This window comes from Pituophis catenifer, unplaced genomic scaffold (assembly GCF_029215685.1).
Source record: "Pituophis catenifer annectens isolate HBS135680 unplaced genomic scaffold, rPitCat1.0.hap2 SCAF_6, whole genome shotgun sequence".
NCBI classification, from domain to species: domain Eukaryota; kingdom Metazoa; phylum Chordata; class Lepidosauria; order Squamata; family Colubridae; genus Pituophis; species Pituophis catenifer.
Window position 1 is genome coordinate 100,614,246 of NW_027256886.1, and position 19,501 is coordinate 100,633,746.

Sequence of the window (19,501 nt, forward strand, 5' to 3'; positions counted from 1 at the left end):
TTTCTCATCTTCTTCATAGGGGGTTGAACATTTGATGTGTTATCCTTTTTTCTTGAAGTGCCCAATTCCCCCCACCAGAACAAATTGCTGATCAAAAAGAATTTGGTGGGGTTTCATTTTCCTTCCTGCAAATAAGTGCCACCACACCAAGATTAAGTGCATGTTAACACAAGTTGGGAAGGAAAAAATAGGGAAATGTTTGTGTCACCTGCAGTATTTTAGGGTTCACTTTCTACCTTCTAGCTTCTGAACCATTGCAGCTAGAAGGCAACAAAAAAGAGACACAAGAGGGATTTGGTTCTAGATTGTAGAGAAATGTTCTTCCTCTGGAAAAGTCTATTTCTTAGATTTTCCTCTATGAAGACTATAATTTATCCAGGTATGTAATGCCTGACCCAAGCATTGCAATGTTAAGTTTATCTCTGCTTCCTTCAGGTTTTGCGATCTGTTGCAAAGCTCTAGAGAGGAGACTCAAAATGCCAATCCAAGAGAAGATCAAAGCAAAGAAGGAAAATGGCGCCCAAAGCCAAGATGAGATGGTGAGTGATGTAAGAAGCATCAGAATGGAAGTTGCATTTGGAGTGGGGGGGGGGGACAATTTCCATTGGGGTGGAGAAGAGTTTAGATCAAGGATGTCCAACCTTGGCAACTTCAAGACTTGTGGACTTCAACTCCCAGAATTCCCCAGCCAGCATTCTCGGAGTTGAAGTCCACATGTCTTAAAGTTGCCAAGGTTGGAGAACCCTGGTTTCGAGGAATAGATATCACAGTGTTCCTCTTCATGGACAAAATGAGTGAAGTTGCCTTCAGAAATTGAACAATTCACTTATCCGTGGAAAACAAATTAGCATGAAGTGCTCAAATGGAGAAGGATGGTCAATTAAGATTAAGATTATGTGTGTACTGAACAATTCTATAGATGTTTGCCTAGAAATCAACTGATATCTCCCTCCCCACTTATCACCCCCTCCCCCCCAAAAAAGCAAAAGATGGGAAAGAAGGCAACAACCAAGGTCAGAGACAAAGGATGTGGGTTCTTTCTGGATTGAAAGAAATGCTCAGGATGTCCCTTCTTCACAAATCCTCTCAAAGCATAAAAGTTTTAGCTTCAGCCATCCCCTTCTCCTTCCATCTTCCATCTTCCCCAGCATCAGGGTCTTCTCCAAGGAGTTGTCTCTTCTCATTCGGTGGCTGAAGTATTTGAGGTCCAGCTTCAGTATCTGTCCTTCCAAAACACAGTTAGGGTTGATTTCTTTTAGGATTGACTGATTTAATCTCCTTGAAGTCCAAGGGATACTCAAAAGTCTTCTCTAATGCAAGGGTTTATTATCTGTAGCAAATTACAACTTCTATGCAATTTCCCAACATATAATAATATTGTTCCTAGAAGGAACCTGAAAGAAAGTGTGTGGTAGGTTAGAATATCAAGGCAGAATTTCAACTACAAAAAATAGTTTTGTAAAACAAAATACTATGAGAATATCCCATTACTAATAGCTTGGACTCTTTTTCATTAGGTACTGCCCAAGCTCCCGGTTCCCCCCCTCCAGCAAACATTAGATAGGTACCTTCAGTGCATGAAACATCTGGTGACTGAAGAACAGTATAAGAAAACAAAGACTCTTGTGGAGAAGTTTGGGGCACCAGGAGGCCAGGGAGAATTCCTTCAGAAGAAGCTTCTTGAAAGACATGAACAAATGGAGAATTGGGTATGTCTTCTGCCCTTAAACTTCAAATATGTTTCTCATAGAAGATGTGAAAAGAGCTAGAATCACACTGGGGTCTAAGCTTCTTTCTCCTTTATTCCCTCCTCCAAGGAATTGGTTGAGATGCTCTGATATCATCGAGGAATTATTAGTACAGACAAATGTTTATTTACAGGCTTCCTTTTTTGAAGACAATGGGAAATTAACATGGGAGAGAAGAATCACTGTAGACCTGTAGTCATCAAAGAACATTAATATTAAAATTGAGTCCTAGTTTGGGTAAGGCACCAGGTTAGGAAGCAAGAGAGATGATGAGTTCTAGTCCCATGACGGTGGGACTAGTTAACTAGGTGGTGAGTTCTAGTTAACCATGAAAGCCAGATGGATGACTTTGGCTGATCACTCTCTCTTAGCCCAACCCATCTCACAGGGTGGTGGTTGTGGGAAAATAGGAAGAGGAAAGTGTGTTGGAAATGTTCATCATGTTGAGTTATTTATGAAAATAATGAAGGCGGGGCACAAATAAATTTAAAAAAATAGAAAGAAAAAGGCATTTCTGGTAAAAGATAATGTACCAACCCCCCCCCCTCCCTCTCTCTCTTTGGTAGGTATTGCAATACTGGCTAGATGACATGTATCTTAATAACCGATCAGCTCTTCCCATCAATTCTAGCCCAGGAATTATCTTTGCTTGCCAAGAGTTCCAAGAAGCAGATGATCAACTGAGGTAAAGTATCTGAGGACTCACCGAAGACCACAAACATTCTGTTCCGGCTACATCTGTAGCACTGCAGACAGCTGGTCATTTGTATCCTTTTAGAGAGTGGTTGAGGCCACCTGGAGATTTATCTGTGTCCTCAGGGTCAAATGCAAAGGACCAGCTGTTTGCAAGGAGTATAAACCCTTCCATTCCCCACCATCCTGTCAGAGCTGAAGAAGCTTCTTGGATGAGAAGTGAAATGTCTTCAAAAGAAAAAACAAGAAAGTCCAGTTGCCTCTAGAAAAAAAAAAACATCTTTAGGACATTCATGAGCTGGATGGCCAAGAATCTCCATAGACAGAGAGAATATCAAATCGTTCTGTTCCGATCACTGTCTCAGGAATTGACCAGTGGTGGGTTGCCCCGGTTTGGACCGGTTTGCAAGAACCGGTAGTAAAACCGGTGGGAGGCTCCGCCCACTGACCCGGACATCTTCAGGAAGTGTCTGCGCATGTGCAGAAGCTTCTGTGGATGTGCAGAAGCATGCGGTCCCATTGCGAACCAGTTGTAAAGGTAAGTAGAACCCACCCCTGTTGCTACTGGTTTGCACCGATTGGGCGAACCGGTAGCGGTGGCGCAGAAGCACCGTGTGCAAGCATGCAAGTGCACACTCGAGCGAACTGGTATCAACGGGATTTGGAACCCTCCCCTGGAATCGACCTCAATCAAAATGAACGCCTTCATTCATGGGACACGGTGTTTAACTTTCAAGTCCCCAGCTCCTTCGTCTCTCTGTCTGACACCAACCTATCGGTTAAGCAGCCTCTATTTCATGTCATCTCAGCTACAGCCCAACCAGATCCCGGCATGCCCCACTGAATTTAGAAAGGGTGAACCATGTTAAGATTGTGCTTTGTCTTGCTTTAAATAAGCCTGTGTTGAAAATGAAAGCAGGTTTTTCTGCCTTCACCCTGTTTTGGTTATTCTTCATGTTCATTAGATAATTTATATCCCACCCTTCTGATTCCTTTTCCGTTGTCTGGAGACATTAATCACAAGCAAGATCATAAAATCACAATGACACATAAACTAAAAGCAATAAAAATAGATAAACTACAGACAGCTCCAGCAGATAAAAACAACAAAAATGAGTAGTTGTTATATGTATGAATGTGTAAGTATATAAACACACACACACACACACACACACACACACACACACACACACACACTGTCCTGCTTGTCGGAACAGATAAACAAATATTACAAACAGAGATATTATCGTATTTCCTACTAATGTTATAATATTCCAATCAATTAAAATATATACAAATCCTTCTAAGTGACTGGATTGTTCTCAAAGAGAGTGGATTCACTGTAAGAGGAGAATATTGTCTTTGATCATGTAGAAACCAGAGGCTCACATTTCTCAAGAAAAACATTTTCATGTGTCTGCCCTTACCTACAGATTTGAAAATTAAAATGATCTGGGAAGATAAATTGGACTGAAAATTACTTCTGCTACTTATGGCATATTCCCCCCCCCCCAATAAACAGTCTCCTTGGGCCCTCCTATCTACAAAAGGTCCATTTCTGTTTTGCTCGAGTGATACTACTGCCAGACAGTATGGAAGACTCAATCAAATTGCAATGTCTGAGCAACTAAAACATTTGCCTTTTGGATTATAGCTTGCTCAGAATTGTGGAATTAAGATAGAGGTACTTTGGTGAACAGTTGGGGTTTTAAGCTAGCCATTTTTAAAACCTGAAGTGAGATCAGTATGAAGCATTCATGGAAAAGAAGGTTATTTTAATAGGGCGCAAATGGTTTTTAGACCTGTTCATATATTATGAGTATCATTATGGGACAATTTGAGTGAACGAACAATTTAGATAGAGTCTTCAGATATGTAGCAGTGAAACTAGGGCTAATTTTGCATGCTTTGATATTCTGAAATTACCATCTCTAAATCCAAATCCTTATATTTAATGACTGCCAATCCAAGGATTAAGATATATTCCCATGATTTTGGAACAAATTTAAGTATTCATTAACCCAGTGATGCCAAGAAAACTGTTATATTTGATGGAGCTAAGGTGGAAACCAAAATAATTATCCAGAAATAAGTTCCATTGCTAACTTCCAGGTAAATAGAATTATCATTTCAGTCTTAATGTTATAAATTAAGCAACATGGCACAATATATAGAACTAACACAAGAAGCTATTTTATAACTGATCTATCCAGATCAATATTAGACCTCAGGTTTCTAGGAGTTATTGACGTATTTGGAAGGCAGCAAGTTGAGGAAAAGATCTTTTCTTGTTTATGGGATCTACAGGCAGGATTCTCTCTCAGATCTATCGAATCTATCTATCATCTATCTATCTATCTGTCTATCTATCTATCTATCTATCTATCTATCTATCTATCTCCCTCCCTCCCTCCCTCCCTCCCTCCCTCCCACCCCTCCCCTCCGTCGTAATTTTTTCTGTATATTTTTCTGACATGTCCTGGCCTTCCCTTAATTCTGTTCAATTAATATTGCCTAAGAATTCAAATGTTTAAATAGGTTGAGGTTCCAGTAAGAGACAGCTCCTAGTACTGTAAGAAGCTTGGCTGACCCCCCCACCCCACCCCAAAAGAAGATTGATCTTAGTATTTGGAAGAAGTAGGGAGGACAAGCACATTGTCTCTTTAAAGCACCCACTTCCCAGGTTGCAGAGACCTTAAAAAAACATGACTGCTTTAAGCAGTGGACTTAAACTTTAATAGTCAACGGTTTAAAGCTGCCACATCTTATCCTATCCACGTAGTCATCTCAAATCAAGACACAATTAAAGGAGACTTTTCATTTAAAAATTTCCAAAGCACATTTTAAAAAATGTTTTTAGATATATTTCTCCTTTTTTATTACCACAAGCCCTCCCTGAGTATAAGGTCAAATTTTTACTGGTCAAATTAAATAGCATTTTCTAAAGTACAGAGTAAAATAAATGTAAAAATATTGAAATTCTGATTAAATGCCCTGATCGAGATTGTTCTGCTAATGTGATTATGTGCTCAATCTCATTTTACTTTGAGTACAATCCAAGAATTCCAATGCTCGTGAAGTCTAAAAGCTTCATTTCTTACTTCGTCTGTCACAAGGCACAGAGACAGCAGCTCTGCCTGTAACTTCCATTTACATCTGAGTTACATCTCAGACTCAGCTTTCCAATTAGCCCTCCCTAATTCCGATGTATGCTGGCTAAATCATATGATCTGCAAATGTTATTGACGTGCACTGTAAAATTACAGAAGGACAGCACTGACCAGAAGCTCTTCTTTGGAATCTTTCAGAAATGTATTATCAATACTGATTTGGCTGTAAACTAAATAGCTTCATTGTGGCAGCTATTTTTTTTTTTTCTGCTTTGCATCTGTTATTTGCAGAGCTCCTGACCCGGAAAAGGCCTCTTAGCCTGCTGGAGCCCTATAGAGAAACCTTAAACAGGAGGAGGAAACAGAAAATGCTGCCCAGACACAATCTTGACCAGATATGAACTGCAATAAGACAATTGTAATTTTAAAAATTGTTCAGAAAAAAGCAGAGAATGCATCCAAAATATCAGTCTGGCCATTCCTGCACAGTACCGTGAAGCATCCGTAGTTAAGGCTAGCCCAAACCAAAGGCGGCTTGAAACAAACAACCCAGGATCCTCCCAAAAGGTGGTTTTTCAGGAGGCAACTTGGACTTCCTTGTTTTTTCTTTTGAAGACGTTTCACTTCTCACCCAAGAAGCTTCTTCAGCTCCGACAGGATGGTGGGGAACGGAAGGATTGATATTCCTTGGAGACAGCTGGTCATTTGCCTCCTTTGAAGCACTGGGAGGTCTATCTGTGTCCTCAGGGTCACCTGAGTAAGTGTTCCTGGTTCCTGCAGTCTGCAGTTTTTCCTCTGGAAATCCATTCCTACTCTCACACCGTTCCAAGGGTGTTCATCCCAAATTGTATAGCTAAATTCTGTAGAGATCCTCAGTCATCCAGGTCACAGTTGTCCCAAAAGGTGGTTTTTCAGGAGGCAACTGGACTTTCTTGTTTTTCTTTTGAAGATGTTTCACTTCTCACCCAAGAAGCTTCTTCAACTCTGACCGGATGGTGGGGAATGGAAGGATTGATATTCCTTGCAGACAGCTGGTCGTTTGCCTCCTTTCAGAGGGTCGTTGAAACATTTGGTGGTTTATCTGTGTCCTCATGTGTCATGGGACAACCATGACCTAGATGACTGAGGATCTCTACAGACTTCTAACCCATGATCCTGTTTGTCTGTCTTCAGGAAAAAAATAAGGAGAGATTAAAGATATCCTTTTGTAGGAAGAGTTTGTGAGGGAAAGAGAGGATTGGGAGCATTAAAATAGCTCTGTCCTGCCGCATGTTTGCTAAACCACTGGTATCTCCTGGCTGGCCAATTTCAAGGAGTAATCCAATTTGAATAGGTTCGAGAAACTTCCTTAATATATTGTTAAAACAATGGATTTAGATTCAGAAGACCTAGGTTTGAGTTCACATGCCACATCAGGGATCCAACCTACTTTGCAGAACAAATTAGCTGAGAATCTCATCCATTCCCTTTCAGAGGCGATTTAAAAATGGAAGTAATAAGTTTAATTAATACTGATGGACAATATATCAAGTTGCTCCTTGATTGTCAGCTGGCAAAGGACCACCATGATAATTTGATGATGATGATGATGATGATGATGATGATGATGTGTATATAATTTCTTGCTACAGAAATCCATGGGGCTTATATATTTTGACTTTTAGGTTTGCAGCCAATCTCATTTCTGGAGTTCTGGATTATAAAGCTCTCCTGGACAGGTAAGCCATTTGTCTCTTACAAATAGAATCCCTTCTTAAATGAGGGACAGAAGCAAAAGGGGGTTGAGATGAGTTCATGCAGCAATGAAGTCACCCTCTCGAAATAAACCATGTTCTGAGGAGAATTGTAGGTGTAATTTAGATGTACCGCTTTTAGGGGCAAATCCCATAAATTGTGGACAATTCACAAGAATATATCTGACTTTAGTCCCAGACTCTGGAACTGATAGGAAAGAAGGTCTGAAGATTAGAAGAGCTGAAAAGCAGAAAAAGTGTTTCTATGCACAGCAGGAACAACATTGCTACATGACATACGATCCCAGGGCTGAAGGCCATCCTCCCAAGGACTCCAAAATTTTGGATGCTTCTTTTTTTTTAAGAGGTTGGGGGAAATGATAGAAGACACAATTGGAAGTACAATGACATTTCAGTTGAATGAAAAGCAAAGAATGTTAATTTGCCTTTGTCTCCACCAATTACTCCTGGAAGGAGGGTTCCAGTGGTGATGTTCAAAAGCCCAAGCCTGGTCCTCAGCAGGGGTGAAATGTAAAATTTGTTACTACCGGTTCTGTGGGCATGGCTTGGTGGGAGGGGGGGTAATATGACTGGGTGGGCATGGCCAACTTTTTTTTTTCACTTTTAAAAGCATTTTTTTCTACAACCTCTTTGGCTGAAGAAAAAATGCTTTTAAAAGCCTCTGACGATCCCAGCTGAGCCGCACGATCATCAGAGGCTTTTTTTTTTTTTTACTTTTAAAAGCATTTTTTCAGCCGAAGAGGTTGTAGAAAAAATGCTTTAAAAAATAATTTTAAAAAAGCCTCTGATGATCGCACAGCTCAGCTGGGCATGGGGCGGGGGGGCACGCAGGGATTTTTGCTACCGGTTCTCTGAACCATCCGCTGCCATCGCTACCAGATCGGGTGATCCGGTCCAAACCGGGAGCATTTCACCCCTGGTCCTTAGCCCTGAAAAAGTTGTGCACCCCAGAATTATAGTTTGGCATCAAAAGGCAACCATTTCCAGTTCCTTGCAGGAAGGATTTATGAAATCGTGATGTCATAACACTGAGTAGCATAACAAAACTAGACCTGTGTGGGATGGAATTTAAGATGTTGTTACGAATAGATATGATCATTTGCCAAAGCACAAAAGCTTTGTATACTCATTCCATTGCGGGCCAGTGTATCTTTCTTAACATTGTTGAACCTGGCTGCACGTGCTATGTCTTAACCCTCTTGTGTTAGGTCACACTTCAGCTCAACAATGCATTCCTGCTTCAGATCTGTTCAATAAATCATCTTCAGTCCAGACTATGATACAGGCTATTATCCAATTCAAATGACCAGAACTATTTGAAAATTGAATCACCTCCATAAAATAGGATTTGATGTGATTTGAAAGGTTGGATTGGGTTGATTTAATTTGTTGAAACAATCGGGGGTAGGAACAGCTTTTACGTGTGCTCAAAATCTTTTTAAATTGTTGAATTTATTCAAATGCATCTTGGGTGATTCAACAGTGGGAGTCAACAATTTGATTTGAGAGATTCTATCAAATATTATTCTAATTGAAACTCTGGGAAAAAAAAAATCTTTGTTCCAGAGGAAGCAGTGATAGGATATTTTGCCAAACAATTCATCAATTCTGCTATTTCCACCTAGTTTAGCACAACGTCTTTTACGGTCTCCAGAGAACATTGCTTACAAAACATTATAATTATGAATTTTTCTACTGTCCTTAAAATGAGACATTAATATGATACCATAATTCAATTTTAGCATCTCAAGCTTCTCCCAAATTGTAGGCAATTAGGCATCACATTGGCCTAGCAGTTTTGCCTGCCCTTTAAAAAGGACTAAGTCCATCTAACATCTTCCTTGTGTCACCACAAAAAAATTGCACTCCTCTCTGGCGGAAGGACCTCTGCCGTGCATGGCAACATTCTCATATTTTTCAGTTTGAGATTTCAAAGTCCAGCGGAGCATTACAAGACAGGAAGAAGTAGACACCTTTGGTCTTTATTATTGACTATTACTGGGTTTTCTCCAATGCTCATTCATGAATGGTAATATGGTTGGAATGTGGACATGTTAAGAATGATGGTTTTTCGGAGGCTTCCGGGAATGATGTCACAGTGGAGCAGGGAAATGGGGCTCTGTTATTCTCACCCAATTTCTCCTGTCTGGTGACCCCCATGGGTATCGTTAAGCCTGGAGGGTTAGGAAAGGTAGAGGGGAAGCCCCGAAGACTGCGTGGGGAAGGGCAATCTCCCGCTAGAGTGAAGGGAAACCAGGGGTGAAATGCTCCCGGTTCAGACCAGATCGCCCAATCCAGTAGCGATGGCAGCGGGTGGTTCAGAAAACCGTCAGAGGCTTTTAAAAGCATTTTCTTTACAATCTTTTCGGCCGAAGAGGTTGTAGAAAAAATGGTTTTAAAAGAAAAAAAAACGATCAGGTAACTCAATATAGTTGAGATATTGAGTAAATATCTCAACTATAATGGTGAATGGAGACCTAATAGATAAAGTCATCATAAACAAGGGGGTTAGGCAAGGATGCCCACTATCCCTCTTCTTATTTATTCTCTCGCTAAAAGTTTTATTGATTCAGGCCAGGGATAATCAGGAAATAAAAGGGTTGAAAATTAAAAAAGAAGAGTACAAAACACAGGCATATGCAGACGATATGGCTTTCATAATAGAGAATCCTTTTGAAACTGGAGAATTACTAATACAGGAAATAGAGAAATTTGGCATGGTCACGAGTTTAAAAATAAATAAAAACAAAATGAAGATAATAAACAAAAATCTCACACAAGGCCAAAATAAGGAATTAGAGAGGATATTGGAAATTCAAGTAGTGAAAAAAGTAAAGTATCTTCGCACTTGGTTAACAGCAAAAATTTCCTCTATAAAAGAAGTTAACTATTTAAAATTACTACAACAAATTCGAAAGGATTTAGAAAATTCGGCAAAGCTACAATTATCTTTGATTGGAAGAGGGGCGACCATAAAACTGAACATCTTACCAAAATTTTTATACTTATTCCAAATGGTACCCATAAAACTAGGGAATTTTTTTTTTTTTTTGAAGAATTGAACAAAATAACTCTAAAATTCATTTGGCTGGGGAAAAAAAACTAGAATTAAATTAAGAGATTCTACAAGATTCTAGAATTAAAGGAGGCTTCAGCCTTCTGGATTGGGAACTCTACTACCAGGCGGCAGCTGTAACATGGCTCAAGGAGTGAATAAATTTAAAAAATAGAAGAATACTAACGATAGAGGGACATGACTTTCAGCGGGGCTGGCACGCCTTCATTTGGGAGGGAAAGAACAGAGCTCACAAATATTTCCAGAGACATCAGGTGAGAGATGCCCTATTAGAGATTTGGATGAAATTTAAAAGAAATTTCTACACAAAAATCCCCAGATGGATATCAACAATGGAAGCAATGATCTATCCCAATTTAATTGATTTAAAAAGAATAGTAACTTATAAAGAGCTTCTAGATGATCAAGGGAGACTTAAATCTAATCAGGAATTAATATCACAGGGAATTAAAATAGATTGGTGGCCCTACCTACAGATTCAAACAAGATATTAAAAAGATTCAGAGCAATTTGGGTTTCAAATCGAGCAACAAGAAATGGATAAAATACTAACAGGGACTGATGAAAAAACGATTACCAAAACGTATAACTGCCTCCTCAAATTTAAAATGGAGGAGGAAACTGTGAAAGAAACAATGTTAATTTGGGTGAAAAATTTTGGGTATAATATAGAAATGAAGCATTGGGAAAAATTATGGGGGGAAAATTATAAAATGACAATGTCGGCCGCATACAAGGAAAATATCTACAAAATGTTTTATGGATGGCATTTACCCCTAGATTGGCCAAGATGTCTCCAAATAACCCACCAAATTGTTGGAAATGTAACCATCAACAAGAGACATACTACCACATGTGTTGGACATGTCCCAAAGTGAGAGATTATTGGTTAAAAATTAAAAAGTGGTTGGAGGAAATTATTGAACTAAAAATTGACTTGAAACCGTTATTTCTTCTGGGTATTATAAAAAGAAAGAAGAATAAAGAAACTCAATACCTTATGCTTCATATAATTATGGCAGCCAAAATATCATTTGCCCAAAATTGGAAACAACAACACACTCCATCAAACACAATGATTATAAAAAAGGTGCTAGAATGCGCAGAAATGAATAAATTAACAATGGAATTAAGGGACAGAGAGGAAATAGTATATTATGAGACATGGAATAGGTGGTATAACTGGCTGGAAAAGAAGTCTAAAATCAATGTATAGTGAATGTTAAGAGAAGATAATATAACAATATATATATATATTTAGAGTGCAGTAGATATGTATATATTGTATATATTAGATAAATAAATACTTAAGAAATAAGAATGTATATGTACACGATAAGCCGAAGGATATGATGAATTTAAGAAAAAATTCTGATAACGGAAAGCTGTAAAAGTGTAACTGATTTTAAAAGTGAAAAATGTTGAACAAAAATTATTTAAAAAAATAAAAAGCAACATGTTAACCTATTGGAATATTCCAAAATTAGGAAATTGTACATGTCACTAGCATATCAAAAGAAAAGAGGGGTAGCATTATATGTTAGAAATTAGTTAAAAATTCGTTAAGCTGACTTTGTATAAAAAAGAACACCGCTTTGGGGGGGGAGGCGAAAGCCCTACTAAGCAGGTATATACAAAATTATGAAGGCTATTGCTTAATGCATTGTAAGCCGCCCTGAGTCTCCGGAGAAGGGCGGCATATAAATCAAACTAATAAAATAATAATAAATAAATAAATAATAAACAAGTATAGGCAGATGAAGGGAGAATACTAATGATGAAGATACTAATAAACCAGAAACAAACCCTCTTGATTGCAAAATACGCTCAAAATAATAAGCAGGAAGAGTTTTACAAAAGACTTCATAAAAAGATAACTGAAGTGGACTATGAAAATATATGCATAATAGGGGATTTCAATGCACTTGTGGACATTAAAAATGATTATAGAAGCAGCAAAAGAATAAAAAAACAAGAAGAACACTTCCAAAAACCTTCTCTGAAATGACACAAGAAATAGGCGTGCCGGATGTATGGAGAGCGCTAAATGCAAAGGTAAATCAATACACATTCTGCTCAAACAGACATCAATTGTGCTCGAGAATAGACCTGGTGTGGATGACCTCAGGAATGAGAACAGATGTCCAAGAGGTAGAGATAGCAGTGAATATACGGGCAGATCACAATCCCATAAAAGTTATATGGAAGGGACAAAAGAAGAAACTGAGATGGACAATGAATCGAACTATCCTAAAAGACAAGGAGTTCATACGAATGATGGGAAAAGAAATGGAATTTTTCCTAAAAGAAAATAGAAAAGAAGAAACATCACTGCAAAATGTCTGGGATATGGCAAAAGCATACATGCGAGGACTAGTGATAACATACATAACAAGAAGAAGCAAGAAAAAGAAACAACAGCAAAACATATTACAAGATGAGCTTAAAAGACTAGAGATAAAACTGCAGAAGGACCCGCAAAAAAACAAGAGAAAAGACGGGTTTCCGGCAGAACTTTACAAAAGCTTACAAGAGGTACTAGGACCATTATTGCTGGAGGTCTACAATGAAGCGTTATCAAAGGCCAAACTCCCCAAAACTTGGACAGAAGCATACAGTACATTACATTAATACCAAAGGCAGACACAGATCCTCAACAGATAAAAAACTATAGAGCAATATCATTACTTAATGTAGATTATAAAACATTCGCCTCTATAATTTCAGGAAGATTAAAAAGATTTTTAGATGAATTAATACATCCCGACCAGAATGGTTTTCAACCTAAAAGACAATTAAAAAATAACATGAGGATTATTATGAACATATTGGAATACTACAAAAAACAGCTAGCATTGATCTTTCTGGATGCACAAAAAGTTTTTGATAACATGAACTGGCAGTTTATGACATCACAGTTAAAAAACATGAACTTCAGTGAAAACTTTGTGAAGATGATCCAAGCAATATATTCCAATCAAATGGTGAAAGTGATAGTAAATGGAGAAATAACAGAAAAATTTGACATAAACAAGGGTACATTATCTCCTCTTTTATTCACACTATCCCTAAAGGTCTTATTCAGACAGACCAGACAAGACCCAGAAATAAAAGGTTTGAAGATAAAAAAAAATGTTCTGCTCCAGCTACGGACCCCAAAGAACGCAGCACACACAAAGTCTGTTCAAACCTTAATTTACTAAATAAACCAATCTTTTACAACAACGGCTGTTAATTAATTGCATTAACAGCCGCCAAGAATTCAAAGAATAAGAACTGAAAGCTTACTATGGTTGGCAGAATGCCCAGAAGCAATTTGCAGGAAGCTGATAAAATAAGCAAGACGACACGAAGGTATGTGAACGAAGTTGTTCCCTGCAAATTGCTTCAGTCGGTGTTCCTCCTTAAATAGGCTAAGGGAGTGGCCAATTAGCTCCAAGCCTTATTCTCGAGGAGACCTCCTCCTGAAGAGCCACTCCTGCCTTTTGGCAGCTCTGCGCGCCCGTGCATCGAGAAGAGGCTCCTCCTCTTCATCCTTGTCACTTAAGGGAGCTTCTGGAGGTTCTGAAGGCCCTGGCTGAATCCCCACCTCTGGCACCACATCTTCTCCAGCCTCCTCATTGTCCGACTCGAGTGCCAGCTGCACAGGCTTCTGGCGCAGCACCACACCAGCCTCCTCGCTGTCTGAATCAGCTACTAGCTGCATAGGCCACGTATGGGCCACAACAAAAAAGAACAATACAAAGTACAAGCTTTTGCAGACGACCTAGTATTTATTTTGGAGGAACCCCTAGAAACAGGACCCAAATTAATAAAGAAAATAGAAGAGTTTGGTGCGGTGGCAGGATTTAAAATAAACAAGGAAATTTATTTTATTTTATTTTATTTAAAATTTTTAAATTTATAAAGACCAAGAACCTTACAAATAAACAGAACATCATACTGACGGAAACATTGGACATCCAGATAACTAAAAAAGTTAAATACCTAGGAATTTGACTAACAACAAGATCTACATCCATTAAAGAAGACAGCTATACTAAATTAAGACAGCAAATAAAGACAGATCTGGACAAATGGAAAAAATTACAGCTGTCGTTGGTTGGAAGGATAATCACAACAAAAATGAATATTCTACCAAAATTGTTATTCTTGTTCCAAGTAATTCTGATAAAATTAGAAGAAAAAGTTTTTTGAAGGTTTAATAGACTGATGTTAAAGTTCATCTGGCAAGGCAAAAAACCAAGAATCAAATTGAAAATGTTACAAGATTTCAAAAACAAGGGAGGATTTGGGCTACCAGACTGGGAGCTGTATTATCAGGCCTTAGTGCTCACATGGGTGGAGGAGTGGATAAATTAGAAGAACAAAAGAATATGGACGATAGAATGGCATGATTTACAATTGGGATGACATGCATTTGTATGATACAGGAAAAGTAAACCACATAGTTACTTCCAAAGGCACTACATCAGAACTGCTCTGTTATCAGTGTGAGGAAAAATCAAACAGAATCACTATATGAAAATACCGGTCTGGCTAGCCACAATGGAGGCGTTAATATACCCTAATGTTTTAGACCTGGATAAAATTGTAAGGTATAAAGATATACTAAATGAACAAGGGGATTCAAAATCAAAAGAGGAACTAAAAAAATCAGGGAATTGATTTGGACTGGTGGCCACATATTCAGATACAAATGAGACATAAGAAAGATACAGAGATGTATGGATTTTTATAAGGAACCCCAAGAATTGGAAAAGATACAGTTAGGGACAGATGAAAAATTAATAAAGAAAATTTATAATTAGCTATTGAACTCTAAAATGGAAGAAGAATATGTAAAAGAAACCATGACAGCATGGGCAAATTTTTTGGGGTATACTCTAGAATTAGATAATTGGCAAAAACTATGGGAAAGACATTACAAATTAACAATGTCAATGGCATACAAAGAAAATCTGTACAAAATGTTTTATAGATGGCATTTGCACCAGTGAGAATGGCAAAAATGTTCCCAAACATGTCACCAGAATGTTGAAAATGTAAACAGGTACCAGGATCGTACTATCATATGTGGTGGACATGTCCAATGGCTATTGGATATTGGTCAAAGATAAAAAGGTGGTTAGAAGAGATGACAGCACAACAAATAGGTCTAAAACCAGAACTATTCTTATTAGGTATACTGCCCGGGAAACACAATAAAAGAATCACATACTTAATGTTACATGTAATAACAACAGCTAGAATCACATATACACAAAATTGGAAAAACGAAAGTATACCTGTAGACAAAAAGGTAATAAAATATTAGAATGTGCCAAATTGGACAGGTTAACAATGGAATTTAAAGATAAAGAGGAATCTTGAGTATTACTCAACATGGGACTAATTATACAAATGGTTAGACAACAGGTGCAGAGATTAGTAATTTAATAATGAAAGCTCAACAAAATAGAAATAGATACAGTTGTATAGAATACTTCCTTTTTATCTCTCATGGTTCTAATTGATCTGATCAGGTTTCTTTTCCTTCTTCCGTCACACACACACATTATGATTTGTCTCTTGTTCTGTTCCTCCAGCCATGCACTTCCTGTGGATTTTGCTCGTGGACAACTCTCTGGTCACCCCCTTTGTATGAAGCAATACTACGGACTCTTCTCTTCTTATCGTCTTCCGGGACATACCAAGGACACCCTCGTGTCCCAGAAGAGCAATATTATGCCTGAACCAGATCATATCATTGTTGCTTGTAACAATCAGGTGAGGGCATCTGAATCTTACATTTTTTTAAAAAAAAATATCTACCCCTCACCCACTTTCTTGAATTGATCGAAAATGTATACAAATTCAAGTTATGGGAGTTTTGCCTAGTCTGGGTGATCATTAGGTGTATGAACTTCAGGTTCCAGAATTCGCCAATCAATGCAGCCAGTGCTGAGAATTTGGGGGATTGAAGTCCATATATCTGGAATTTTTTTAAAAAATGCCTGAAAACAGGACCAACAATGTCAGGTCCCATATGTTTCTATTGGGACCCTGGCATTCTGGTGGGAGGGGGAAGGATTGGAGGGATCTCTATCTGAAGTTTCTGTTTCTATTTACTGCTTGGAGAGATTGCTTTATGAAGTTTCTGTTACTGTTTCCTGCATTGCTGTACTGTGGGAAGGGTTTTGTTTACACTGCTTTAAATTGCTGTTTTTTAAGTGGGAACATTTAGTTCCTGCCTAGACCTCTTGCTATCACAAGCCTTTCAAGAAAAGTGCCATTAGGCAGGAAATGTGAACTGGTCAACCCGGAGAGTAACAGTCCTACCATGGGGACTGTGCACCCCATGTCTGCCCAGGGTAACAACCACATAATCCAAGCAGACGAGGTCCTCAATGCCTGGATCACGGAGTCCATTGCCTCAAGCATCGCTGCCAAGCCAAGGTGGTCCATCGGCATTGGGAAGAAGGAAGGCTGGGGCGGCAGGACCAAGGATGTTACCCTCACCAGTGGGAGCCACTGACCCAGCTGGAAGCAGGAGACGGAAGACCTTTACAAAGATGACAAACTGGAAGAAGCCCCAGACTGGTCCAACCAAGGAAGCCCTGAGCCTCATGAGGGAGGCCATCCATGGCATGTGGATCCAGGGTGCCCCGGCTTGCACTGCGGGCAAGGTAGGAGTGCAAAAGGAGGGTACCGATGGACAAAAGGAATCCCCAACCCCAGGGGCATCTACAGGGTTGTCACACTGGCTCTAGAAGGATCCACTGCACTTTGGATGGTGAGCCTCCATAACGCAGATACACTGGAGCTCTGCAACTTCAACCACTTCATGACAGCCCTGAGACAGAGATTTGAGGACCCCCTAGTTGACCACAAGGCTAGAGATTGCAGAAGGCACATCAGACAGGGGCCCCATCCAGTCACTGAGTACATCGAAGAGTTTTGTGACCTGACTTGCCACATAGATTAGCCAGAGGAAATACTTATCAGTTGGTTCAAAGATGGCTTAAATGATTGCCTGTATAATGCCTGCGTTGCCCATGGAGCCCCGGTTCACCTGCATGGTTGGTGTGTCTTGGCTGAGGAAACTGAAATCAACCAAACTTGAAACCAGTACCACGCAAGCTGCTTCTGGAAGATATCCCCACTGGAAGGGAGAAGAGACCAAACCTCTCTCTGCCCCACCGCACTCAGCCACCTGCTTCAATTGCAGGAAGGAAGGCCACCGTACAGCTGAGTGCCGTGCAAGGATGCCCACCCAGAAGGGAGAGAAGCAGGTCGGAGGGAAACCCTCAAAGCCATCACTGTGTTCCAGAGATGCCACCCTAAAGACCCATGCAGTCGTTGAGTTCCCGCTGGAATTAATTACAGTGCAAGGAACTCTGACCTCTCTGATCAGTCAGAGAGCGACTACAAAAACCCTTTGGTAAGTGGGGTGCACAAGAAGCCTAATTAGCCTGACTCTGGTTGGGGAATTGGGCATTCAACTAAGGCCACTAAAAACCCCAGTCTCATTCTGCCAACTTGATGGGTCCATTGCAGGTGGTGCCCTGGCCACATTTGCTACTGAACTGCTCAAACTAATGATGGCAAATCACTCCGAAACCATTGCTTTCATTGTGACACCAGGCCCCTTGTTCTGGGACACTGGCCCCTTGTTCTGGGACTGACCTGGTTAAAGAAGTGGAACCCAAGGGTGGACTGGATGGAGAGGATGCTCCAATTCCCTAGTAATGAATAAATCTGGAGTGAGGAACCCCACCAGACTGGAATACCGCAGAGTGAAGAGGTAGCTGTGACTGCAGCGAATGGCCCCTACTGGGTGTCCCCAGGGAATACCGAGATTTGATGGATGTTTTCAGCAAAGCAGCCTCAGATGAACTTCCCTCCCAAAGGTCTACAGACTGTGCCATCGAGATTTTACCGGGGCTAAACTACCTAAGCCAAAACTTTATGCTATGACTCCCTGGGAACTGGATGAACTGCGGCAATTTATAAACAAAAAACTCAAGCGTGGGTTCATCGAACTGGTGAGAAAGTCCTGTTCCAGGAGAAGGATGGCTCATTATGCTTATGTGTGGATTATATCCCCTATCCCTAATGAAGGATATGCTGGCCCACCTGGTGAAGGGGGGTACTTTTTCCAAACTAGACTTAAGGGAGGCTTATTACCGGATCAGGATCCAGGAGGGGGATGAATGGAAAACAGCATTTAATTGTCTGTTGGGATGTTTCAGTTCAAGGTTTTGCCATTCGGGCTCCAAGGGGCTCCCGCCGTTTTCATGCAGCTGATTAATGAGGTGCTACATGAGCACTTGTATAAGGGAATTATTGTTTATCTTGATGATATATTGATTTATACTGAAACTAAGACGCAACATGTTAAATTGGTGTTGGAGGTTTTGAAGAAGTTAAGGGCAGCTAAGTTGTTTGCCAAACTCTCCAAATGTGATTTTCTCCAAGATAAGATAGATTACCTATGGAAATAGTTAAAACACTGCACATCCGATACAAATTGAAAAGCTATATTATGTATATGTTGTTTTATGTTATTGTTTGAATGTTTGTTTGTTTTTTCTTCTTATTTCTCTTCTGTTTTTATCCTTTGTTTTTTGTTTGTTTTTTTTAAAAGAAAACCTCAATAAAGTTTAACAAAAAAAAAAAAGATAGATTACCTAGGGTACAGAATCTCTCACTGGGGGTGGAAATGGACCCCACAAAAGTCAGAACAGTCCTCGATTGGGAAACCTCCCATACTCACAAACAATTGCAGAGCTTCTTGCGGTTCGCTAACTTTTATAAGCAGTTTATCCCTCTTTTGCCCAAATAGTGTTGCTGATTACGAATCTGTTAAAAACCAAGGAGGTAGATAAACCAAAACCTAGCCAACCACTGAATTGGACTATGGACTGCCAAGCGGCATTTGAAAAACTGAAAAAACTTTTTTCGGCCAAACCTGTGTTAAAACACCCAGATCCAGAGAAACCATTTGTAATCCAGGCCAATGCCAGTGATGTGGAAATCAGTGCGGTTTTACTCCTAGAGAATGAAAAAGGCAAGTTACAACATTGTACATACACCTACAGGAAATTAACTGAAACTGAACAGAGATGGGCAATATGG

The 19,501-nt window shown here is 39.6% G+C and overlaps 1 protein-coding gene across 1 annotated transcript in view; it reads left to right on the forward strand.

Annotated features, from left to right (window-relative positions):
* Positions 1–476: 476 nt before the first annotated feature.
* Positions 477–19,501, forward strand: part of CHAT (choline O-acetyltransferase) — a 44,313-nt gene continuing 25,288 nt past the window's right edge. The window contains exons 1-5 of the mRNA XM_070945465.1: positions 477–539; positions 1,518–1,709; positions 2,315–2,433; positions 7,216–7,269; positions 15,970–16,150. Coding sequence (XP_070801566.1) covers positions 477–539; positions 1,518–1,709; positions 2,315–2,433; positions 7,216–7,269; positions 15,970–16,150 — 609 coding nt within the window. The remainder of the gene's footprint in view (positions 540–1,517; positions 1,710–2,314; positions 2,434–7,215; positions 7,270–15,969; positions 16,151–19,501) is intronic.